At 36.6% G+C, this 27,098-nt stretch overlaps 1 protein-coding gene and 1 long non-coding RNA gene across 2 annotated transcripts in view; one reads left to right on the forward strand and one right to left on the reverse strand.

The window, feature by feature from the left end:
- Positions 1-16,694, forward strand: part of ZNRF2 (zinc and ring finger 2) — a 98,533-nt gene extending 81,839 nt beyond the window's left edge. The window contains exons 3-5 of the mRNA XM_045495201.1: positions 860-965; positions 8,124-8,203; positions 11,466-16,694. Coding sequence (XP_045351157.1) covers positions 860-965; positions 8,124-8,181 — 164 coding nt within the window. The 3' untranslated portion in view covers positions 8,182-8,203; positions 11,466-16,694. The remainder of the gene's footprint in view (positions 1-859; positions 966-8,123; positions 8,204-11,465) is intronic.
- LOC123606645 lies at positions 5,732-18,644 on the reverse strand. The gene is made up of 3 exons (XR_006716413.1): positions 18,472-18,644; positions 5,956-6,040; positions 5,732-5,846 (listed from the first exon to the last, which is right to left on the reverse strand). It is a non-coding gene; the product is annotated as an uncharacterized LOC123606645 (long non-coding RNA).
- Positions 18,645-27,098: the final 8,454 nt, after the last annotated feature.

Here is a 27,098-nt window from a genome sequence, read left to right on the forward strand (position 1 = left end):
TTAAACACTCTGCAGGGCCCTCTGGAAGCCACTCTAATTGCTGCCTGGTGTGGGCCTTGCATTGTCCTAGAAAAGGATTAAGAAGAATTGTTGCATGCCTGAAATCCTCAGGTTTCCAAAAGTACCTTTCGGAATCTTTGGATCGTCTTGAGTTAAGCAGACCTTTTAAAAGAAGTACCATATGCAGGGTGATTTCTTTAACTTAATCCAATTTTGCTATTTTAGAATTTTATAAGACACTTTTTTTTTTTTTTTTTTGAAAGAGACAGGGACAGTGTGAGTGGGGGAGGGGCAGAGAGAGAGGGAAAGAGAGAGAATCCCAAGCAGGCTCTGCACTGTCAGCACAGAGCCCGATGCGGAGCTCAGACTCCCGAAATCGTGAGATCATAACCTGAGCCGAAACCAATAGTTGGACGCTTAACCGACTGAGCCACCCAAGTGCCCTGTTATTTTAGAATTTAAAAAATTTTAATAGTAGTTTCATGTCTCTTCAGCCACTATGCTCTAAGGTTTTTTGAACTATCTTAGGCAATAATTAATAGTGATTAGTAAGAGAAGGAAAATGGATTCCAAATTGCAAATAACTGACTTGATAAAGTTTTGTAGCAAAATCCTTTGCAAGTTAGAGCTCTCTGTACTGTTCTTGCTTACTGAAATGCCTCAATGAAATGTAAATGGAAATAAGAGATGCCGTCTATAGGTAAAGGTAAATGTTATTCACTGACTTATGAATAATGTATCAAATATGGTTGCCAAGTTTTATGTATTTCGGACAAAATATGGCAGTCACCACTCTATAACGTTCCTGTAATTCTTTTTTTAGTTTTATTGTCCTGAATTCATTTTTCTCTTTCCTCAGAGGATGTACTGAGTAAAGATGCTGGGGAATGTGCAATATGCCTTGAAGAATTGCAGCAGGGAGATACTATAGCACGACTGCCTTGTCTATGCATATATCATAAAGGGTAAGTTTATTTTTATGTTGACCAAATTGATAGTAAAAAGATGCTTCTCGAAGTTTCAAACATTGTTGTTAGTGCTGAAAAGTTTTCTTCTTAATTGAAACCCCCACCCATTTCTTAAAAAATAACAGCCTTTGTTTCCTGCTAGAACTAAGATTTGAGCCCAAATATGTTTGTATTCAAAAATCTACCATTTGTTAAACGTTTACTGTTACCCAGGCATTGTCCGTAATGGCTTAGCCAGGCTAGCCCATGTACACCTTGTAATAATCTCATGTTAAAATCGAGGGAATAAGCCAAGGGACCATAGGAAATCTCCCCAATGCCATGGCTAGTAAATGGAAGAGCTGAGATTTTAGCCATGCCTATTTGACTCCCAACACCCATCTGGATTCTCATAAAAGATTCTTGGTTTCAGAGCAACACAGGAAAATTGGGGGTAGAAAATTATTTAAAGCAAACACAAAAATCTAGAAAACTATAACTTTCGAACAATAAAAGGAATAAGGTAGAATTTTATTTAAAGGTAGGGGGTGGAGAAGAGCATAGAGAGCACAATAAATTATACAAAACAAAGAGACAAGAATAAATGTACTGTCAGCATAATTCTAAATGAAACAAACTCACCAGTGGAAAAGAGATTGAAAGATCAGGATATGCTGTTGATGAGTAACACTTAAATATAAGGATATAGAAAAATATGAAAGTGAGGGGATACAAAACTGTATCCAGGCAAGTATTAACTACAGGAAAACTGACAAAGCTAGAATAATAGACAAAATAAATTTTGGCAAAAATATTATTAGTGTGATATGATAAAAGTATATATAAAATTCAGTTTTTGGTGAACCTAAGAACAGAGTCTCAAGGTAAAATATTTATAGAACTGTCAGAAAAGAATTGACAAATATGTCATGATAATGGGAGATTTCAGTACAGTTCTCATTGTGTCAAGCAGACACAAAATGAGTCAAAACCTAGAAGAATGTAGCAACAGAGTTAACAGGTTTGTCTGATGGATGTGTGTGTATCTGCACCCAGCAATTAGCATCTTTACTTTTCAGGCACTCATTACATATGCAGAAATTGATGGCATACTAGGCCATAAAGCAAGTTTGGCAAACTATGAAAAATTATACCATACAGAAAGCGGTTCTTTGGCCACTCTTAGATGTCAGTAATAAAAGATGAATTATCTTCACACATACTTTTAAGTAACTTGTGGATTAAAGAAGAAATCATAATGGAACTTAGAAACACTTGGAACTGGATAATAATGAAAAGTCTTGCCATTTTTCTAGAGTGATCCATGGAGAGCTTGTGTTAGAGTGGGGAAAAAAGACTGGAAATCATTAAACCCAATTCTTCCTTAAGAATTTAGAAAAATGAGGGGCGCCTGGGTGGTGCAGTCGGTTAAGCGTCTGACTTCAGCCAGGTCACAATCTTGCGGTCCGTGAGTTCGAGCCCTGCGTCAGGCTCTAGGCTGATGGCTCAGAGCCTGGAGCCTGTTTCCGATTCTGTGTCTCCCTCTCTCTCTGCCCCTCCCCCATTCATGCTCTGTCTCTCTCTGTCCCAAAAATAAATAAACATTGGAAAAAAAAAATTAAAAAAAAAAAGAATTTAGAAAAATGAATTAACACTGAATAGAACAAGAAAATAATAAAGGTTAGAGAAGGAAAAAAAGAAAAAAAAAATATACACTAGAGGCCAGCAAAGCCAAAAGTTTGTTTTTTGAAGACTAATGAAATAGATAAGCCTCTGGCAGGATCATCTCTAGGAGGAAAAAATGAACAGTATAGGAATGACACATCAGACATAGTAGAAATAAAAAACAAATGGAAAAATCTGTGAGAAATTTATTTACTCTTCGATTTAAAGAAAACAGGCAATTTCCTTAACATTATTTTATATATTATTCATTATATATTATGTAATATCTAAGTATATTTATTATATTACTAACTATATATCTCAATATATAGTAATTACCAAGATATTTCAAAAAGAAACAGAACACGTGAATTGACTATAATAACTATTATAAGTAATTATTAAGAAAAACTTTTTAAAAAACAACAAATATTAAAAAATAAAACCCCAAAACCTAAAAAGAGGCCTACAAAATTGGTCTGACGGCAGGTTCTACCAGACGTCCAAAGAACACCATGTTAACCATTGTTAAACTCCCCTCAAGGTAGGAAAGGATGGTAGGTTCCCCCACTTATTTTGTAAAAATAGTATAAACTTGATACCAAAATCAGACAAGGAGAGTATAAGAAAGAAAATTAGAAGGTACTCTCATTTATGAACATAAAAAAAAAAAAAAACAAAACATACTAGCAAACCAAATTCATCAATATCTATCTGAAGTAATGCCTCATGACTAAATTAGACTTATGCTAGGAATATAAAGACATTGTAAGATTAGAAAACTTATATATGCAACATATTATGTTAATAAAGGAGAAAGAGCATATTATCTCAGTAAATGAGAAAAAAATGCATTACAGTTCTATACTTGGGTATTAATGATTTCAAAACAAAAGCAAAGAATAGATGTTAGATAAACTGTTAAAATTGTTAACAGCTTACCAGGGTTTTCAGATATAAGCTCAACATGAATGTTTGTTTCATTGATATCTCAGTAAGAAAAAATAAAAGCTTTTTTTTTTAGAATAATATTAACACCCACAGAAACTACAATAGCAGTAAGCTATGTTAAGAATACATCCTACAAAAGATACAAGGATTTTAAAACTTTACTGAAAGATCTAGAAGATCCAAAATGTAGAGGTATATTGTCTTGTGGATAGGAAGACTTGGTGTCATAAAGATGTCACTTAATCTCAAATTAATCTATATAGTTAATATTATCCCATTCAAATCTCGACTAGTTTTTTCATGTAACTTGACAAGTTGACTCTAAAATACACATGGACCAAAGAGTCCATGTGGCAAGAACGGTCATATTCACAAAGAAGAAAACTGCTGGGGGGTGGGGGGCTTCCCCTATGCAGATACATTTTAAGACTATTAATTAAGACATGTGTGGAAAGGACATAGGAATAGAGCCCATAAACACTCATGCATATATGAGAGACAGCATAGCACAGGGGTTAAGAGCCTGGACTCTTGGGAGTCAAGCCTGCCTCCCAAGGTTCAAATCCCAGCCCCTCCACTAATTCACTGTGTGATCTTGATCAAGTTACTTAGTTTTTCCCTCCTTCGATCTATAAAATGAGGCGACAGTACCAACTTCATAGAGTTGTTTTGAGGTTTGAAATGAGTTAAATTTTAGAAAGTCTGGCACATGATGGATAGTATGTAAATATTTGTTAAGTAAATGAAAAAATTAAAAAATTGATTTGGCAGTGGTGGTATTATAGCAGTAGAGGAAGAATGAACTATTCAAAGAATGGTACTGAGATCACTTGGTTATTGATGTAGAAAAACAGTTGAATCTTTATATTTGAAATAGGAATCAATTCCCGATTGACTGAACATATGCCTATGGAAACCAAAAAACAACTCTTACAAGTGTTGGAAAGAATGTAGAGAAATGTTCTTGGCCTCTTTGGGGGCTACAATACAAGCCTTCCCCCACCCCCCTATAAAAACTTGAAGGAAAAGTTGATCAATGATCTGAACTGAACCCCCAAAATTGAAGTGTGCCTGCTCTTATAAGGATACCCATCCACTGAATGTTTTTACACCCAGTTCAGTTAGGCCACGGGCTTTATTTTTGAAGTACTTGCTTGCTTCATTCATGGTTCTCAAATTTGGACCATATTAACATTTTAAAACTTTTTTTGCATCATGATACTGTGAAAAAGTAAAAGAAAACTAGACCTCACGCTGAGGTTTTTTTTGTTTTTTTTATAACACACGAACAACAGTTGTAGTATCTGAAACAGTACTCTCCTTCAGCAACTTTCTGTAATGCAGTTAGCGCGTTGCAGTTGGTAAGTGGAAGAAACGGTGACGGTATAATGAGATGATCTTACTGGTTCATCCATAGTATTTCTCAGCACATCAGTGTTTTGCTCCAGCAAATAAAAGCAGATGAAAGCATATGTGGAAGCAAGCCATGGGAGAATACGATGCAGGTATACCGTGTTTCGTTGCACTTCGTTTTATTGCGCTTCACAAATACTGTGTTTTACTAATTGAAGGTTTGTGGCAGCCCTGCGGAGCAAGTCTGTGGGTACCATTTTTCCAGCAGCATCTGTATACTTCGTGTCTCTGTGTCACATTTTGGTAAATCTCAGAGTATTTCATACTTTCATTATTTATCTGTTACGGTGATCTGTGATCAGTGATTATGACTCACTAAAAACTCAGATGGTAGTTAGCCTTTTTTAGCAGTAAAGTATTTTTTAATTAAGGTAAAGTGTGGACATGACTTTGATATGCACTGGGAAACCAAAAAAACTATTTGATTCTTTTTATTGCGATATCCACTTTATTGCAGAGGTCTGGAACCAAACCCCCATATATGAGGTGTGCCTGCTGTTATAAAGATACCCATCCACTGAATGTTTTTATACTCCGTTCAGTTAGGCCATGGGCTTTATTTTGGAAATACTTGCTTCATTCATAGTTTGTGCATTGGGCTTTTGTCTCCATATTAATCCTTCCTTAGCCCTCTTAGGTCAAAGTTTATACCTTCGGGAAAAAATCCTGTATTTATAGTGGTATTTTAATTATTCGGAGCAAACACATCTTTGTTCTAGTTACCAGGTTGCATTGTTTGAGTGGTCTGCCTTTAACGTTTTTCCCTTAAACCCTGTTACTTTTAGTGTATGATTTTGTAGACAGCAAGGACCATCAAAAATGTGTATACTATATTATAGCTGAAGTATCTGGATGATAACTTCTGCAAACCTATAAGAAAAAGACAAAACAGAAAATTTGGCAAAAGTTACCAGTCAATTCGGGGAAAAAAAGAGCCCCAAGTGCCAGTAAACATCCAGATGTAAGTTGGTGTACTTACTTGGTGGATAGCTCTGTAAGAGCTCTGTGCTGTCTACATCCTACAACTCCGTAATTCCACTCCTGAGACCAGGCCTCCGGGGAGTCTGTCAGTGAAAGAATGGATACATACACTGCAATATGCTTATGTTAATGGAATATTATACACAACAAAAATGTAAAAACCAGAGCCTTATTAGCAGTTGTAAATCTCAGGTTGAAAAACACAGTTAGAAAAAGCATACTTGACAGTAGCATTTGTATAAAATTTAGAACACAGAAACAATACTATATGTTGTTTTGGAATACGTACTTATGTAGTGATAGGTTAAGAAAATGTCCAAGAATGAGAAACACCAAATTCATAGTAATGGTTTCCTGCTGGAGTTGGGAGAAGGGATTATGATATTTCAAATAACATGGGTTGATAGCAATTTACATGAGAAGGACCCTGGGTTTTAAATGATTAATTTCTCAGTATGAGCCGAAATTCCATGGCTGTAAAATAAGAAGTGCCCATTTTAAATCACATAGGTACTGAGAATTGTTAATTCATGTGGAGTATTTTGTTGAGTGCTTCATTTAAAGAGGTATTCCAGTAGACCAGGGGACTGCTGGAGCCAAGTAAGTAGGATAGAAAGCAGGCTGAAAACCATGTCAGAAGCCAATTGGGGCAAGGTTATTTAGCCAGCAGAAGTCTTAGTGGCAACAGAAATTAGTGGTTGAAAGAATATTATATGGATGAAATACTTTATCTTTTTTCCGTTCAGTTTTGTCCATTATTTTTACTTACCAAATTATCCTGTCAGGATATGAGAGTGATAAATGCTAATTTTGCCTGTAAGCATATTTACCAAGCCTGCTAGCTTTGTGGCGTGTGCCAGTTTGACACATCAGTGGGAGTGTTGAGCAGTTTGAATTCTGCTTGGGTAACTTCCTAGCTGCTGGGCAAGTTACTTAGCCTTATCGAAGGCTTTATCATTTATCACAGTGAAAAAGAACTTTCTGCAGTGATGAAAATGTTTTGTATCTGTGCTAATAGAGGGGCAAATAGCCACGTGGCTTTTGAGTGCTTGAAATGTGGTCGTACGACCGAGGAATTGCATTTTTCTTTTATTTAATTGTAATGAATTTAAATAGCCACATGTGGCTTGTGGCTACTGCATTGAACAATGCAGGTCTACAGTGAGGATAATTATATGCACCCTAGTATTTAACTTCCAATAAAATCATGAAATACTTTATAAATGCCAAGTGGATGATGGTATATTTACTTGTGTATGTGTATGTATTGTGTAGGGTGGGATAGAATTAAAATAAGTATTCAATATTCACATATAAAGATAGTCTTTTAAAAGGTGATTCAGGGGCACCTGGGTGGCTCAGTCGGTTGAGTGTCTGACTTTGGCTCAGGTCATGATCTCACAGTTCACGAGTTGGAGCCCCGTGTCGGGCTCTGTGCTTACAGCCCAGAACCTGGAGCCTGCTTCAGCCTGCTCCCTCTTTGCCCATTCCCCGCTTGCTCACGCTCACACTCACACTCTCTCTCTCTCTCTCTCTCTCTCTCTCTCTCTCAAAAATGGATAAACACTGAATAAAAGATTTGAGAGGTGATGCAGTACTGTCCAGAATTAGAATTTAAAAGCTGCTTCTGATTACATTGATCGGTGGCATGAACAGAATAATACTTGTGTGAATGAATGACTATTTTGGAGAGAGGAATATCTGTCCAGATTTGTCACTTAATTTTGAATACTGGTAAAGTAGTGGTTCTTCAGATTTGCTTTTGGTGTAATGGTTGTTCTATTTAAACTTTAAAGTACTTTACAGTATAATTTTGCAAAGATTGTTTCCTTAACTTCTTTGAGTAATCAAAATGTGGGGCGCCTGGCTGGGTCAATCGGAAGAGCATGCCTCTCCTGATCTCCGGATCATGAGTTTGAGCCCCACGTTGCATGTAGAGATTACTTTAAAAAAAAATCAATAAACTTAAAAGATAAGTAAATAATCAAAATGTAGTAAACAGATCCTTATCTTTTACTTAAATATGCCAAATATGATCATGTAAAATACTGATTTTTTTTTCCTGAAAAGATACATTAAAGTCAAGAAGTAAGAATTTTTTATTACAGCTGTCATGATATAAATAAGCATAAGTGTTTCAGTTTTTCTGGTTTTGTTCTTTTCTAGCTGCATAGATGAATGGTTTGAAGTAAATAGATCTTGCCCGGAGCACCCTTCAGACTAAGCATCAGCTTCCTGTTTTATAGGTAATTCTCCCTTTTTCTGTTCTAACTGGCTTTTTAATTGTTACCTGAGTTATACATTCTCTGCCACCATTTTTATTCATTTATTGAAGCGTGTGTGTGTGCGTGCGTGTATGTATCCCAGACATTGTGTTTGGCTACTATATAGAAAACTCACGTGAAAAGATATGTAGAAAACAACTTTGCTGATTCCTGAAAAGAGTCATACATTGAGTAACTTCCCCATTCTTGGTACTTTAAAATACATTGGCTTGTTTAATTTTAGTTTAGTGCTTAAACCCAGGAACTCTATGGTCGATATATTACTTCATATATGTACTACATATTAGTACACATTACCCCATTTTACCCCTGAAAACCTCAAGGCCTAAGTATTTAATTTCATGACTTTAAGAAGCAATATACATAATAGTCAAAGGTCATGTATTTAGCAAACAGAATCAAATTCTGTACTCTTATCCCTCACTTTACAAGTATATCCTTAGGTAATGCAATATATTGTAATTCTAATCATAATAATTAATTAGCATTTATGTTGCATTATGTGCCAGGCATTGTTCCAAGCATTTTACATCTATTAATAACTCATCTAATTGTTGGAACAACCCTTTGAACTCAGGACTCTTGCTATTCCCATCATATAGATGAGGAAACAGTTATAGAGAGGTTAAGAAACCTGGCCTGTCAAGCCTAATTCCTTGGTAGAACTGGGATTTGAACCTAGGCATATTATCTCCAAAGGTTGTGTTCTTAGCTATTTTGCTGCTATTAGGTAGGAGCATTTTCTTCAAAAAGTTGCATCATGCATTCCTTCATTCAGTTCAATCTTTCACCTTAGTATCCTCAGCATATAATAAAGTGCCTGTCCGTACAGTAGGAGGAAAAAAGAAAAAAAATTGAATTTTAAACCAAATACAGAATTTGTTTTCATCTGCTGATTTAGCTCATTCATTATTCTGCATTATCTAAAAATGTTCAGTGAATTGAATGATAACCTCACTTGACTATTGCTTTTTTCCACATTCCGTGAAGTGTGTTCATTTGACTTTGAAAAAAATAGTTAACTTAAATGTTATCTTCATATATGTGAAAAGCTTTTTACGAGAAGACTTGGAGAAATGACATAAAGCATTGGGATTATACATCAAGGCATAACATGTTAGCGGATCCTGGAATCGTTTCAGGAGTTGGAGCCTCTGTGTTCAGAGGTTTAAGGTAGCAGTCGACAACAGTCTTTCCTGAATGGTTAAGACCAAAGACAGGAAACTGGAGCAGAAAGTTGCTCTTAATGATGATGATTTAATAGCAGATTAGAATATTGACAGGAGATTTGAGGTAACTTAATAGCCACCATAGCAACCAAAGAAAGAACTGCAACATTAATTGAGGCCCCTGTCACAATTACAGTAGGGTATGCGTGTGAAATGTGAAAGCCTTGGTGAACTGTAGGGTACTAGAGGACTGTCAGCTTTTGAACCTTCTACTGTGAGCTGATTCAGACCACACTTTGACACATTTGAAATAAGAATTGGGATAAGATGGCCATGTAAAGAAAGTGTGGCGATAGAGTGATATTTTGAGTATATGTGCATAAATGTTTTTATTTGGCTGTGAAAAGGTTTTTTGAAGAGGAAGATGCTTTGAAATATCCTCAGTGTAACCTTATGTCTGGGCCAATAAACTAAAACTATAGCTAAAACTGTAGCAGCATTTTAAGAGAAGTACTAAAAACCAATGCTAATAAAATGAAATTTTTATCATAGTGTTTTACGTACCAAGGTAGTATGTCTAAATTTTTCACCTGTGGGTAAAATTAGTCTTCTACAGGCAGTAAACTTTTCTGTGTGAGGTTGAATTTTATGGTTAAAAATTTTATTTTATAAAAAAGTTTTGGAGCACCTGGGTGGCTCAGTCAGTTAAGCGACCAACTCTTGATTTTAGCTCAGGTCGTGATCTCATAGTTCCTGAGATTGAATCCGCGTCAGGCTCTGCACTGACAGCACAGAGCCTGCTTGGGATTCTCTCTCTCCCTCTCTCTCTGCGCCCCCCCCCCCCCCGCACTCACATTCTCTTTCTCTCTCTCTTTCAAAATAAATAAACTCTAAAAAGTAAGTAAAATTTAAAAGTTATTTCATGATCTGATCAGCTAAATTCCTTTAGCGTCACAGTGAGTTATGGGGTATAAGGAACATGCGTCTCATCTCATAGTCATTATGCATATTGGTCTTAAACAGCATTTCAGTTTCCTTACCTATGTATTGGTGTTATCTTTTCATTGTTTTTGTTTTTTGTTTTTGTTTTTGTTTTTTTGTTTTTTTTTTTGTATATAGAACCTGAGTTTGGTAACAGCTGCCTTAGAAACTTTAGAAATCAATGGAATCTGTCTCTGTGGGTCTTGAGTCATTTTTAAGAATGTATAGACATGGAATGTCTTGATTCTTTTATATTTTTGCTCCTGTTCTAACTCCTCTTATTTGTCACATGATAAATTCCTCCTATCCCTTTTGCTGTCCCAGATTAAACATACGGGTTTTGTTTTTTGTTGGTTTTTTTTTTTTTTTTTTAAGTATTTTTTAAGTTTATTTGTTTCTAGAGAGAGAGAAGGGCAGAACAAGAATCCCAAACAGGCTCTGTGCTTAGTGCAGAGCTGGACACAGGGCTTGAACTCATGAACCATGAGAACGTAACCTGAGCTGAAACCAAGAGTTGGATGCTCATCCAACTGAACCATCCAGGAGCCCCTAAATGTATGGGTTTGAGGAGTATTTCTTGTTAAGACATTAAAAAAAAATGTAGCAACACATGCAACATTTCTGATATTTTTTAGCATAAGAATTTAATGGATGGCCCAAAAGAGATACAGGATTGTCTAAGGTTTTGATTAGTCAGGAAACTGTTTACCATTTTTATTTGGTGATTTTAATTATATGGGGGAAGGTTAATAGGTATGCATAGGTATTGTGTGTGTGTGTGTGTGTGTGTGTGTGTGTGGTGTGTTTTCTGTACTCTGGTCTTAATTGTGGAGGGAAAATGACTGTGATGTGGTAGATATTTTTCATGACTGTTTTAAGCTTTAACTGGTCCTGCTGTGTCCTTTACCTGTTCTTTTGCAGAACATTGATTTCATGAGTTTTCAGAATAGTAAGTAAACGTATGAAAACTTATAGCAACTAAAGCAGTGTTCCTGGGGAAAAGGATGTTGTATTTTGATTTGTATTAGTGTTATGAACCACTGCTTGAACTTCATGTGTCTGCTTCTCCACAGGTTTTCTTGTGTTTTCAAGATGCTTGAAGAACTGAGAGAAGATGAGGATCTGTCTCTGGAAAAAGAAAAACAAAACCGCAGGCATACTCAGCCAGAGATCTGAGTTCTGTGAGACTTGGTAACGCAGAGATGGACAATCACACGGGGAAAAACCCTGCTGAAGAGAAGGCAGTTGCCACAGAACTCAGTGTACCAAACATGCATATAGAGGACACACAGGGATTTTGAAAATGCTGCACCTCCCTTACTAGTCATCTACATAGGTAATACTGATAAACATTTTGTATTCAGACGCCAAAGTTAACTGATTTAAAAGTTGATTTTATTAAGTTCTCTAGAGTTGCGCAACTAGTTGTGTTTGACTTGTTTTTTTCTTGTTTGGGGTCACTTTATTTTCCCCTACATGATGTTTCTGTATTCATCTGTTCTTAAACTGAAGACCACATAATGTACTTCCTATAAATTAAAGTCTTAAATGTGAAACCAAGAAATGAAATCAAGCAGTAAAACATTTTCTGAATGTAGACCATGATCTCAAGTTCTTCTATTTTTTTCTCCTATGAGTAGAAAATATACTTCTGCATAGGAGAGCTAAAATATGTTAGTATTTTAAATTCAAGGTTTAACATTATCAGAATGCAGTCCAAAGAGTAAATCAAGTTACATAATTACATTTTAATGAACTAAGGCTAAGATTGTCTGTTGAATTGCAATTTATTACACGTGTTATTTCCTCTTAAGTAAAACTGCTCAGTAGTTAATCAGTAATGAATCATCTTGCAGCTATGCAACTTTTTAAAAAATACAAATTACCAATTTTAAGTGCTGCCAGCTATAATAACTTTGTTTTAACGGGTATTTTTGTTTGTTCTTTTCATGTAATTATTTCATTGTGCTTTGCATCTCCAGACAGTTTTCCCACATTTGGGTAGAATGTTTAGCAGGTTGTAAACTTAGTAACTTATGAAAAGGGTAAAATTTTCTTGAGTGGAACTTGGAATAACTTGAGGGACATTTTATATACTTTTAAAAATCAGAATTTAATTGGGATGCCAGATTTATAGCAATTTGCATCTTTAATTTTCCAGATAATCTGGAAGTTAGTGTTTGATAAATGATTTTTTAAAGAAAATATGAAGATTTTGTTAATTTATAATTTATTAATGTGTTATTACTGTAATTGAAAATGTTATAGATAATAGACTTTTAAATTCAGTCTTGTGTAGAAAGAAATGTATTAAGCAAAATTATGTGAATAAATATTCCCACAAAATACATCTGAATGGTTACAAAATACTGGAAGAGAGCTATCAGGCTACAATAGTGAATGTCTTTTTCTTTTCTTTTCTTTTTTTTTTTTAATCTAAAAAGATACCAATAAGTAGATTTCATATTTTCAACATACAGGGAAAATGTTATCAGTGAACATTTAAGCAGTGCACTTTACTTGGTATAATTGAAAGTTGCACAAGTACTGTTTCCTTATTTTACGCTTTCTTTAACATATTTAAGTATTTGCTTTTCTATTTAATGCTGCTACTCTTACTCTCAAAATTTTTCCCTATTCTGCTTCTGTTTCATATTTTTTGAAAGGGCACGTACAGGAGCAACTGCTGCTACCCAGAAAAATCGGTGTTTTAGAAACAATTGAAAGAGTTTTTCTTTGCTTTCTGTGTGATTCCAGACCAGATAACATTTTCCCTAAAGTTATGCTGTGAAATGCCTTTTGTTATGCTGCAATTGACAAAAGCGTCCCAAACCTCCATTGTGACGGCTGACAGCACGGTTTCATAGGTGCTTTTTAAACCAGTTATGGGAAATACTCTTCCCTCACGGAAAATCTTTCCTTCAGTTTTCTTCTGTTACCATGAAATCTTAGTATGAATCCATTTTGTTTCACATTTTTAATTTTGTAAGCTTCCACACATAACACCATGTACCCGCTCACCCCAGGAAAGACCTCTTAGAGTATTTTGTGAATGATTCATTTTTTTCCTACTACTGGTATATTGTTATGGTAAGAATTGTTTTGTTGTCTTCCGTTCTTAAAGGCACAGGTTAACTCTAGCTGTGGTAGTGACGCATTAATATTCTTCTGGAAGTTGATTTTCTGATATGTGATTTACTCATTGACTTTTTAATTTTACAGACTTTAGTTCTTTTCCTTCTGTGTCCTATTCCATATCAGCCTCTCTCGCTCAGCCTCTAACCTACGGTTCTGTGCTGCAGCCGCTACAGCAGAAGAAAGTTCAGTGTTTGTTAGCTCAAGTGCTCCTTGATTATTATATTTGTCTAGAACAGTACTTACTTAAAATCTGTTTATAGCAGCCCTTTTGTGTTAAAATTGATAGAGGTTAGCATTTTTTACTTTAGGTTCAGTCTCCATCAATGACTCCCCAGAAAGAAGAATTTAGGAATTGAAAATGTTTTTATGCCCAGATGCTCTGGTTATTATTCAAAGTCAAAATTGCTACTCTGGAAAATATTATAATATTCTACATAATGTCACTTACAATATTTGTGTATCTGTATGTGGACACTGAATAGTGTAAGTAGGATATAAAAATCACATTAGATATTTAAATATGTTGCTTGAAACTACTGACAACTGAATATTATGGAGACAAAATAAAGATTGAAAACCTAGCTATCAAGTTGGTGATTGATAGCCTTCCAGAATTTTTGTAAATACACGTTTTAAAATGAGATCGCACTTGCGTAAATAGAAAGCAATATGTTCTCAAATTTCACTTTAGTGCCACTCTTCATAATGGGTTTATTGCCAATTTTGACTCGTTTTACTTTGATCTGGCTTTTTGAATTTTGTTATTGTTATTGCCGGAATGTATAAGAGATAGTAAAATTATCTTGTCTTTGGGCTTTTTGCCAGAGAAATTAGCTAAACCTAGTCTTAATCTATGTTTTTCAGATCTGGTTATAAATCTGATATAGATCGTGTTTTAAGAGCAGTGTTTGTGATTGAAATATAAGTAATGAATTCTATAACTGATTTTTTTGTGGTAGCTGAACAACATTTAAAAGGCCATATTGTTAACTCTTGCATGCTATATGGGTTTTGGTTTCTTTGTGCAAATCTTCTGTTTCTTTTAAGTGATACACAGTTATTTCTGTTCTCACCACTAAATAGTTTATTAGAATGTAGCCCAAACGAAATGCCTGAGGGTCACTGTCAGCATATTTTCAATATGTATTTTGAAAAGATTTCAGGTTAACAAATTATTAGTGAAAATGGCAGATTCCTTTTCAAAGTTTATTTTACTTTCCCAATTTGGGTATAGTGAAGTTTAAGGGCAATTATTTAAATTAACATACTATAGCAAGACTAAGAGAAATGTCTTTAAATGAAAAGACAGTAAATTAAATGTAAATATTACCTAATCTTATTTACTAACTTGGAGAGCTGAAGAAGAGAAATTTCCTAAAAGTAAGCTACATTTGAGCAAAGCATGAAACTCTTTAAAAATTCAAGAATAATTGAATTTACCATCTGATTGACATCCCTTTTATGCATTGATAATAATACCCAAATCATCCTATTTTTTCACAGAGGAGTTTCCATATAAATCAGATGAACTTTGTAAGACTTCATAGAGGTAAATGTTGCTTATTAATTGTGAGTACAGTCTGTGAGCTGCCGGAAATCTTCTAGTTCATTTGGGCCATTTTCTTGCAGTTTGATTTATCCTAAGGTGAACTCAATGCATATTGACAGTGTGTTAAATGTGAAATGTCCCTTGTTCTTGTACAGGTATTTTCTAAGTTAAAAAAAAAAAAAAAAAAAATTTTAGCATGCTGATACTTTTATCTTTGACCCCATCACTCCCCCCTTTTTTTGAAGTGCGTAACTTCTGATTTTTTTCTTTACTATATTGTGAATGACAACAGTTAAATTATGTTTTACTGTTCTATTCCTCTGTATCCAGACCTTTTCATTCTGATACTAAATTGCTACTTGCTTTGTTTTGTTTTGTTTTGTTTTGTTTTTAGAGGAAATTGCTACTTGGTATACTCCTAGTAGTGATTCTTATTCATGAACAGCTGAATAGGTAAAACTTTTGGTAATAATTTACTCAGGCAGTACTTTGAGTGCCATATTCTGGGAATGCTGTGTTGAAGCTGGGAAACTGAATGTTCTTTTTCCATCACAGAATTCCTGAATTGAATGGGAAATACCTGGTCTTTGAAGTTCAGCTGATTCTCTGGAAAGAACTAAAGGCATTGAAGAAAACCAGATATATTCATATTAAGTTTTAGCTGAAAATGCAGTATGACTAAGGGGAGTTGGTGTATTTTCAGATGTTAAGCCATCATTAATTTTAGACCAACGGCTAACAATAAGATAAATTGTTAGTTGTTTATAGGGAAGCAAAGAGCAGTATGGCATAAACTCACATCTCAGAAATGAAAATTTTCAAAGTAAGATTGCAGTATTTGATTAACCAACATTGTGCTTCCTAGCTCTGCCCTGGACTGTGAGGCCGCTGTCAGGACTGCAAGTCTTAGAATCAGAAGTGACTGATTTCTCCTATTACTAAATTCTCATGCCTTCCATTTTGATTTGATATGCTGAGATTGACTGATGGTTTATGTTTATAAACTTACAGTTCTGCCTGTACCCTGTTACCAGTGACCCTGGTGCTAGCATCTTGAAAAGGTTATGTTATTAGTCATTAGCATTTTGAGCACGTGTGTGCATAGAATACAGTTAACAGACCCTATAGGGAGATCAAGAGATATTTTGGAATTTGATGATGATATTGGTCTTTATTACAGAAGTCCATTTCATTTTATTTCTTTCCAATGATTATATGAAGTGTCTTTTTTTTTTTTTAAAGAACATCACAGTAATAGTATTTATTTCCATTGGTTCATGGTTTCAACAACTCTTCTGTAATACCTCTTAATTTCCTCTATTAGAAAGTATTTTCCTGTTAAATAAGGCATCAAAAGCATCCATCAGAAGAAATCTAGAAAATGTATTAGGAACAACTTGTATTAGTATGTTCTAAACTAAAATGGAACAATTCATGATTGATATTTTAATAAATAAAACTTCCGAATGATCTTGCCAAATTACCCTGTTATTTAGAAGTATAACATAAGAGAATGCTTTCAAGGAAATTTGTCATATCCACTGTAATGCCTAGAAGTTGACAGTACATTATAATAAAACTGAGAATTACCTGATTGCTGAAAGGTTACCATGAATTAACTGTTGTCACAATTTCTTTATCTGTTTTTGTATACCCATTAAGTTAAAAATCTACAATAGCTTGAGAAATTACGTAATGGTAATGAACAAAGAAAGAGGTCTTCGTTACCTTAACCAGGAGTAAAAATGTACTTTGAAATTTCTACTGTGAAACCTATTTGTAAGTTTTTTAATTGAAATATGATTGTAGTAGAGCTATTAAGTTTTGGGGTGGGGTGGTCTGTCAATGTGTAATCATAACTTTAAAAATTTAGACTGTATTTAGTAACATTCCATCATGTTTTTGAAAAGGGAGTAATTGATCTTTTGAAGTACAGGTTTCATGATGTGTACGAGGTATTGAGCTTTGTAGCAGAGTGGTTAAGAACATGGGTTCTGGGGACAGACTGCCCAGTTTTGCTATCTTTGTGACATTGGGCGAGATGCTTAACTCCTCTGTGCCTTGCCTTTGCCTATAAAAAGAGGTAAAAAAAAAAAAAAAAAACAAACAAAAAAAACCCTGCCTACCTCCAGGTTGTTGTGAGGGTTAATTGGGAAGGTGCACGTATGCAACAGACACACAGCAAGCACTTCATGATGTTAGTGGTGGTTAAAGATGGTAAAAATATTTGTGCTTATCTATAAATAAATAACTTTTGTCATTCTCTTCAGTCACAAGGTGTAGAAGTAATGTCTTAAGCCTTTAGCTGACGCATTTAAGAAACCTCTGTATATAATAGAGGGCATTGTAGATTCTGTTCTTGCTTAAAGATTGATTCTTTTCAGCAAGTATGTATTAAGCATACTTGGTTTTATGGACTGTTATGGACCAAGAATACAGAAATCCAAGATAGCTAGCCTCTGAGACCTTAATTAAACTTTAGTGGGTGAAGCAAATAAGTGAGCAAACCTATAATAAGTTGTAATAATTGTTATTATAGACGTATACACAAGATGCATATGGTCATTAGACCATAGGTCATGAGACTAGGCAAGAGAATGATTAAGTCTTTAAGAACAAATAGATCATACATAGCTCCAGGGGGTATGGATAAAAGGACTTGTGGAGTGGGAAGTGGGCCTAAGGCAGAAAGCATAGCACACACAAGCAGGACATTCTTGGAGAGTTGCTATGTCTAGAGAGGTAAGCAGGTGGCAAATCATGAAGGGATATACGTCCCAGACTACAATTCAAGGGTTTTAAGCAGGAAAAAGACCAATTTACCCATACAGAAGAATGAAACTACAGGCAGATAGACTTTGTTGGAAAATTTATAGCAGTTCAAGCAAGATAATGCGGGACAAAACCAAAGGAGTGACAATAGGAAAAAGAAAGATGGAGGCACTTACAAGTTTTGAGAGCAAAATGAACTCCACTTTAGTAGTCATTTAGATGTGAGGATGAAGGACAAGACCAGGACAACTCCCGTCTGTCCTTTTGCCACAGCTTGGAGGGTTGACTCTTAAGGACAGAATATTTCCACTTGGGGAAAGCTGATTATACCAGAAATACTCCCTGGAGAACCAGAGAGAAAGATTACCAACTCTAACATAAATTAGATCTGAAATGGGAGGCAGAGCCTTGAGACAGAAGCCAGACAGTTGGCAAGTTGTGAGAAAGAGAAGGTTTAGGAGTGCTCTAGACACAAATGTTGCCAACACTGTTAGAAAGGGCAGTAAGCTCATGCGATAAGTAAGGTACACTTTTCTAGTGCAGTGACTTCTAGGTCGGTTGAGTTGGGCCTTCTCCCAGCAACTCCCCCCACCCCCATATTCCCCCTTAACATCCAATACCTGTTGGAATAGGGCCATGCTTTCCCAGCTTTGTCTAGTGAAGTGCTGAAATGCATTCTGAAGCATTCATGAGGTTTTCTCTCTGGTTCATTTGTCCCAAACTCTTTTCATTATGCCAGTCTTCTCAGACATTCACAACAGAAGTAAGCTATTGTTGGAAGTAGAGTATTCCAGAAGAGGCTTATTGGTTCCTGGAAGGCTGTGGGTTGCCCGTGGGTGCACTATGATTATCTTTGTTTAGCAGAGAAAGATGACTTTAAGCTTATTTTTAGTTCCTGGAGAAGCAGCAGAAACCTTGGGGCATCCTTGTATTATATTAGGTCAAGGACTTCCCCACAGATTCCCTAATCTAATACAACATATCTGTAGGAACACCAGACTTTCACAGGTTTCTGCAAATTGGTTCAAAGATACACCTGTAGATAACTTGGAACTTCCTAGACCAGGAATTCCTACAAAGCAAGATCTGTGAGAATAGTAGAAACTTAACACCTTAGAGGGAGTTGTCCTAAAATTTAAAAAATAAAAAAAATAAAAAACATAAGTATTACTGCATGATTTAAGATTTGATTTCTCACATAAAATGAAAATAATTTTTCTGCAACATCATACTGATGCTGTAATTATAAGACCATTCCGCCATATAGTGCCTTATTTTTCTGGTTCTTTTCCATGAATTCATGAATTCAATGTTCATTATTTTATCAGCATTAAAAAGTACTTGACCAAAAAATACAACAAAGTCAGTTTAAGACTTAAATCCTTCGGGCGCCTGGGTAGCTCAGTCGGTTAAGCCACCAACTTTAGCTTAGGTCATGATCTCACCGTTGATGCGATCAGGCTCTCTGCTGTCAGCACAGAGCCCACTTTGGATCCTTTGCTCCCTCCCTCTCTCTCTCTGTCCCTCCCCTGCTTGTGCACTCTCTCTGTCTCAAAAATAAGTGAACATTTAAAATAAAAGACTTAAAGCCTTTCTGACTGGCTTGATAATTTAGTGTCTGGATAACTGAAAACAAAACTGTTTAGCGTTAACAATGTAAATTTGTATTTCAGAAAAATATCAAATAACTGTCATAACGTTTTAAAGTAGCTCGTTTACGGGCACCTGGGTGGCTCAGTCGGTTGGGTGTCCGACTTTGGCTCAGGTCATGATCTCGCGGTCCGTGAGTTCGAGCACCGTGTCGGGCTCTGTGCTGACAGCTCAGAACCTGGAGCCTGTTTCAGATTCTGTATCTCCCTCGCTCTCTGACCTTCCCCCATTCATGCTCTGTCTCTCTCTGTCTCAAAAATGAATAAACGTTAAAAAAAAAAAATTTTTTTTAATAAAAAAATAAAGTAGCTCGTTTATAACTTAAATGTTGAAATGTTATCAAGTCTGTAAATGTTAAGGATATTCATTATCCAAATATTGGGAGGATATCCATCAAGGAAGTCAAATAGTATATAGTTCATCATTTTTGGAGTTCAAACATTGTGAAAGCTAAAGGCCTTAGGGTATTTAAATATCCAAACTATTGTCATTTTAGCATGTAATCAGTATAGAAATTATCAGTGAGATTTTAGATATTTTTCAGTCTTTGAAATCTGATGTATATTTTATACCATATCTGTACTCGGAAATAGCGGCATTTAAGTGCTCACCAGCCTTATGTGACCAATGGCTGATAGGTCTTACATGAGCCTGGGAGTTTGGTTTTCCATTCCAATCTATCCTCACCTAAATGTTTTTAAAGGTCTTATAAGTCCAACTTGGTAAAGACCTGGGTCTCAGAAAGTTAATTAAGGACTGCATGAGCAGAGCTGGTCCTATGTCATTACTAAATGGAGTCTGAGTTTCCTAATTTTTTCAGTGAAAGAGGCTGGAAATACCTTGAAAAGGTTGAAAGTCTAAGGAACCTCTGTTTGCTTTCCCAGATGCCACTAGCTTTTGTTATGACTACAGTGTTTGGGTAAGAACACACAAGCTCCGAATAACTGAGCTGGTGTGTTTGTGATGACCCACGGGAATTGTGAGCAATGCTGATGAATAGCTCCAGTCCGACTTGTCCCCTGTGTTGAGCTCTGCAGGGACAGTTGCGTGAGTTTCAGGCCTTCTAGCGGTAGTTAACTTTGTATCACATCCATGCTTAAACTGTGAAACTTGTCCACCAGACACTCATTCACAGAACAGACTCTTCAAAATCTAGCTTTGAGAGTTACCAGTAGTGAAGTCTGAGCTGTGTTCAGTAAGATGCTCCCTGGTTTGTGTGGGGAATTCTGTGCTCAAGCGCCCTGTGAAAAGGAGTCAGCGGTGGAATTGCCAGGGAGTTTACACACGAGGATGGCTATACCGTGGAAGACAGGTACTGCACTCTTCAGCTGTGGGATCTCCCTACGTCGGTAATCCTTAACACTTGGCTGAACATTAGATCAACTCAGGAGGTAGGAAGGGAGGACAGTTTTTTCAAAAAAATTATTAAGGCCTTGGGGTGCCTGGGTGGCTCTGTTGACTAAGTGTCTGACTCTTGATTTCAGCTCAGGTCATGGTCTCGTGATTTGTGAGATTGAGCCCCACGTTGGACTTTACATTGGTAGTGGGGAGCCTGCTTGGGATTCTCTCCTTCCTCCCTCTCAAAAATGAATAAAAATAATAAGGCCTGACCCCACGCCAGAGACGCTAAGTTAACAGTTGTGGTGTGATCCTGTTGCACAGCCAGGGTACAACTTTATCTAGGGTTTTCTCACACATTCCCCAGAGTGTCAGCCTTGGAGAGGAAAGTGCCAGGCCTGTCGTAGACCTCTACAGCCAAGATCTAGCTACATTACCTCCGGTTCTCTTAGGAAAAAGACTTGATCAAACTTTTGGCTCTTTTTGAGTGAGAAAACTATCCTCTATCATTGCCCATTCTTCCCATCTCACTGGTTCGTAGAATAAACTGCCTGATGGAGCCAGGCTGAGGTCCTCGATGATTTCTTTTATGTTGCGCACCCAAGTTGGCAAATTGCTAAAAGCCCTTTCTGCCTCCAGAATGTGGCTCTGACAAATCAAAAGTTACCTTTTAGGTTCCTCTTTCTTCCCTTGGCATTAAAAAACCTTGGCCATCAAAATTGAGCCTTGATGTCTTTGTCTTATGCTTATCATCTCTCCCTACTGAAGCAGCAGCTCCCAGTGATTCACTAAGTTGCCATAAACAGCCAGAAATGCAAGGCATGAAAAATGTGGCAGTTAACAGTTCAGAAATCGCATTCTGCTGCGCTGATATCGATCACTAGAGAGCGCCTGTAGGTCACTGCATGTGAGCATGTGAGTAGCTGTAGTCTGATTTTCGTTCTTAGAGTTCTGTTGATAATCTTGAAGTCTCGAGGCCTGAAGAATATGCGGCAGTTGCCTGAACTGGAATGCGGGGTGAGTGAAGTGTTGGTTCATTCACTTAGCCTGTGTTTTTTGAACACTTGATAGATGCAAGATACTGTGTGAGACACTGCATGTACATTGACGGGGAAAAGCGAGTTTCTGCCCTTAGGGAGCTTATGGTTCCGTAGTTTTAGCAAAAGCTGGTGATCAGGCGTGACATAGCAAGTATGTAAATAACACAGCTGTGTGAAACCTCGTTCTTGAATAAGCATTTGTTGTCCTATCTCTCAAGGAGTACGATTATTAAAGTCACTGGAAAATACTTTATCTGACTGTGCATCTGTTAACAGTTTTACGCTTGTGCCAGACCCTGGTCCGTGTCAGTGCTGCTAAAACAGGTGAAAACAGATGAAAGTACTAAACACACTAGGATTGCAGTGGAGACAGCCAGACAGATGAGTTAGCGCATTTCTGTTTTTTTAGAGGCCTGTTTTCTCAGTAAGAGTGGGGATCTATTCCTAATCAGATTTTTTTCTTCACGGCTTTTTAAAAGCAACTCCATAAGTGATAGTTTACGTACAACAAAACACTCTTTGTAAGTGTCCAGTCTGATGGGCTTGGACACATACATACACCTGTGCTGTCACCATAGCCAGGATAGAGAACATTTCCATCACCCCTCGGGAGGTACCATAGGCCCCTTTACACCTTGTTCCCACCCATCCACCCTCAGCCCGTAGGCAGCCATTGATCCGCTGTGTCGCTGTAGAGTAGATGAAAACATTATTTGTGTAAGGCTTGCGTTGCTCAGCGTATCTGTGAAAGGCATCAGCGTTACTGCTTGAGTCGGTTCTTTTTTATTGCTGAGTATTGTGTGAATATACTACATTCACTCATACTACATTCATTGTATGAATATACTCCAGTTTGTCATCCACCAACCCATGGGTGGACACCTCGGCTATTTATAGTTTGGGCTGTTATGAATGAAGGGACTGTGAACATTGATCTATAAATCTTGGTGGGAACATGTGATTTCATTTATCTTGAATAAATAGGAATGGGATAACGGTGTCACAAGGTAAATATTTGTTTCCGTTTCTAAGATAACTGCCAAACTGTTTTCCAAAGTGGCTGTACCATTTTACATTCTCACGAGTACCATATATGGTTTCCCCTACATTATTGCCAACATTTGATACTGTCAGTGTTTTGAATTTTGGCCACTCTAGTGGGTACATAGTGGTATCTCACGATTTAATTTGAATTTACGTAACCACTAATAATATTCCCATCTTAACACTTGTTGCTCCTGTGTGTTTTCTTTGGCGAGAGGTCTAATCAGATCTTTATCCCGTTACTTTTAACAGTTTGCTTGAGGTATAATTTACATACCACAGAATCCAGTCATTTAATGTGTTCTCAGGTTCATCCGTGTCTAGTGTGTGTTAGTAATTTTAAGTTTTTATTTAAATTCTAGTTAGTTAACATACAGTGTAACATTAGTTTCAGGTCTCTAACGTAGTGATTCAACACTTGCATATATCCCTACTGCACATCACATCAGATGCTCTCCTTAATCCTCATCACCTGTTTCACCCATCTGCCCACCTACCTCCCCTCTGGTAACCATCAGTTTGTTCTCAACAGTTAAGAGTCTGTTTCTTGGTTTGCCTCTCTCTCTTTCTCTTCCTGCCCCCCCCCCGCCCCGCTTTCCCCTTTGCTCTTTGTGTTGTTGTTTCTTGAATTCCACTTATGAGTGAAATCCCATGGTATTTGTCTTTCTCTGACCAACTTATTTCACTTAGCATTATACTCTCCAGCTCTGTCCATGTCGTTGCAAATGATGTGTTAGTAATTCTTCTTTTTGCTGAACAGTATTCTGTTGTATGGATATACCACTTTGGTTCATTCACCAGCTGATGGAAATTTGGATTGTTTCCACTTTTTTGGCTATTATGAATGATGCCACTATGAACATTCACCTTCAAGTCTTTGTGTGGACATGTTTTTCATTTGTCTTGGGTAAGTACCTAGAAGGAGTATTGCTAGGTTATATGCATGCATCCATACATACCTTCCCATCCTGGGATATGGTGGAGGCTTACTCACTCTTATCCCCAGATTACTGTGTTAAATTTCCACGGTTCTGCTTATCTGTTGCTTGCTGCCATCAGTATCTTAACCTCAGGCTAGCTACCATGTTGGCCTTCCCTGACTGCCACTAGCATTGTTGTTTCCAGCAATACCTGTGACCGTGAGTTTTTCCCACATTTTGCTCCAAAAGCAGTTGAGCCCCCGCTCCAGCAAGGAGGCTGCAGGTTCTCACAGCCTGCCCCTCTCTGGTGGAACTATAACGCCCCAGAACTTGGGAGGCTGTGGGGGGATTACGTGTGGGGCAGAAGGGCGGGGAAACTGCTCTGGGCTAAAATGCCAGATTCACACTGTTTTTACTAAGGATCGGTAGCTCTTTTGGAGTAAACGTTTCTGTTTGTTGCATGCCTTTGGTCATTTTCCAAAGTTCTAAAATCATTGTTTCAACAGTTTTCTCAATGTTTTTCACTACTTTCTGGGGAGAAAATGTGCCATACTCGTTTCCCACTTATTCCCAAAGTCTCATGGGGCTCCTTATTTTTAAATTGGGTTGTAAGAGTTCTTTTATATGCTCTGCATGCAAATATTTTATCAGACGTATGATTTACAAATACCTTCGGTCTATGGTTTGCCTTTTCAATTTCTTAACAGTGGTTTTGAAAGAGCAAAAGTTTTAAATTTTGCTGAAGTCTAGTTTATTAGTTTTTTGTTTTCCTGTTTATGCTTTTAGTCCTGTTTGAGAAATTTTTGCTAAATACAAAGTCACAGATTTTCTCTGTCACTCTTACATTTGGATCTGTGATACAACTCAAGTTAATTTTTGTGTATATTGTGTGAAGGTATATATTGATGTTCATGGTTATCCATATGACTCTCCAGTTTGTTCCAGATTGTTTGTTCTAATGACCATTGAATTAACTTGGTATCTTTGTTGAAAATCAAAAAGCTTTATATGTGTGGGTCTGTTTCTGGGCTCATTTTTGTTCCATCGACCTATATATATTACATTATCTTGATTACTGTGTATTTATAAAAGTTTTGAAAGCATTGTTTTCAGTTTTGAAACAAACTTTTTCTGGGCCTAGAATTCTAGATCATCTTTTTTTTTGTTTTGTTTTTATTGTCTTTTAGTACTTTAAAGATACTCTCCCATTATCTTCTATCATACAGTAGCTTCAGGCAAGAAATTGGCCATCATTCTTTGTAAAAAAATTTTTATGTTTTATGTGTTTGTTTTGTTTTCAGTTTTTTGGTTTTTTTTTTTTTGAGAGAGAGCATGAGCAGGGGAGGAGCAGAGTAAGAGGGAGAGAGAGAATCTTAAGCAGGCTTTTCACTGAGCATGGTGCTTCATGCGGGGCTCGATCTTACAACCCTGGGATCATGACCTGAGCCGAAATTAAGAGCTGGGCACTTAACCAACTGAGCCACCCAGGTGCCCTTATAAGATTTTTTTTTTTTTTTTTTTTTTTTGAAAGTTTATTTTGAGAGAGTGGGGGAGGGGCAGGGTGAGAGGGAGAGAGAGAATCCCAAACAGGTTCCATGCTGTCAACATGGAGCCCATTGTGGGGCTCAGACCCACAAACCATGAGATCATGACCTGAGCTGAAATCAAGAGTCAGACGCTTAACCAACTGAGCCACCCAGGAGCCCTCCCCGCCCCATGTAAAAACTTTATAGTTGAGACTATTTACATACTATAAAATCCACCATTTTGAAAGGTACAATTCAGTGCTTTTAGAATATTCACAAGGTCACCACTGTTTAATTTGAGAACATATACAGCAGTCCAAAAAGAAATCCCTGCCCATCAGTAGTCATGCTCCATTCTTCCCTCCCTTCCCATCGCCTTTCTCTTGGTAATCACTATTCTACTTGTCTCTCTTTAAATCTACGTATTCTGGATACTTCATTAAATGGAATCATACAATACGTGTCCTATTGTGTCTGGTTTCTTTCCCTTAGTGCAATATTCTCAAGGTTTACCCATGCTGTAATAGGTATCAGTGCTTAATTTTTTTAGATACCTAAATAGTATTGTATGGATACATCACATTTTCTTGATGGATATTTGGGCGGTTTCCACTTTTTAGCTCTCCTGAATACTGCTGCTATGAGCCTTTATTTGAGCACACATCTTTTTGTGAACATGTCTTCAGTTACCGTGGGTATATACCCAATAGTAGAATTGTTGGGTCATATGTATGGCAACTTTGTGTTTAACTTTGTGAAAACTGCCAAACTTTTTCCAAAGTGGTTTCATCATTTTACATTCCCACCACAAATATGTAAAGGTTTAAATTTCTCCACATCCTCACCGACACTGGTATTTGTCCATCTTTTTTAACATAGCTAACCTAGTGGCTATGAAGTGATATCTCGTGGCTTTGATTTGCATTTCCATGAGTAATTATGTTCGGTGTCTTTTCATTTGCTTATTGGCCATTTGTGGATCTTTGGAGAAACACCTGTTCAGATTCTTTCCCCACTTTAAAATTATTTGTCTTTTTATTACTGCGTTTTAAGAATTTTTTTAATATGTTCTTGATTCTAGACTTTGTCAGATATGATTTGCAAATATTTTCTCCCATTTTGTGCATTGTCTTTCACTTTTTTTTGGTAGTGACCTTTGCAAGCACAAAAGTTTTTAATTTTGATGAAGTCCAGTTTATCTAAATTTTTGTCTTTGGCTGCTCGTGTTTTAGGTGGCATCTAAGAAACCATTGCCTAATCCAAAGTTACAAAGACTTACGCTGATATAAAAGTTTTCTTCTAAGAGTTTCATAATTTTAGCCCTTACGTTAGGTCTTTGATCCATTTGGAATTAATTTTGTGTATAACATGAGGTGTAACAGTCCCAACTTCATTCTTTTACATGTGGATGTCGGTGTTCCAACACCATTTGTTGGAAAGACCATTATTCTTCACCCCATTGAACTATCTTGCCTCCCTTGTCGAAATTCAATTGAAGATAAGTGTATGGGTTTGTTTCACAACTCTTAATTTTATTCCATTGATCTATGTCTATCCTTATGCCAGTACCAAACTATAATCTTGATAACTGTATTTTTGTAATATGTTTTAGAACAGGGTAGTGTTTTTGGCTTGGAAGTGGAAGTTTTCCTTGTCACTTGAACTAAAGATTAGGTAATGCCAGTTTGTAAAATATTAGGCAGCTTTAACATTTTTGCATACAAGGAAA

This window comes from Leopardus geoffroyi, chromosome A2 (assembly GCF_018350155.1).
Source record: "Leopardus geoffroyi isolate Oge1 chromosome A2, O.geoffroyi_Oge1_pat1.0, whole genome shotgun sequence".
In the NCBI taxonomy this organism is placed as follows: domain Eukaryota; kingdom Metazoa; phylum Chordata; class Mammalia; order Carnivora; family Felidae; genus Leopardus; species Leopardus geoffroyi.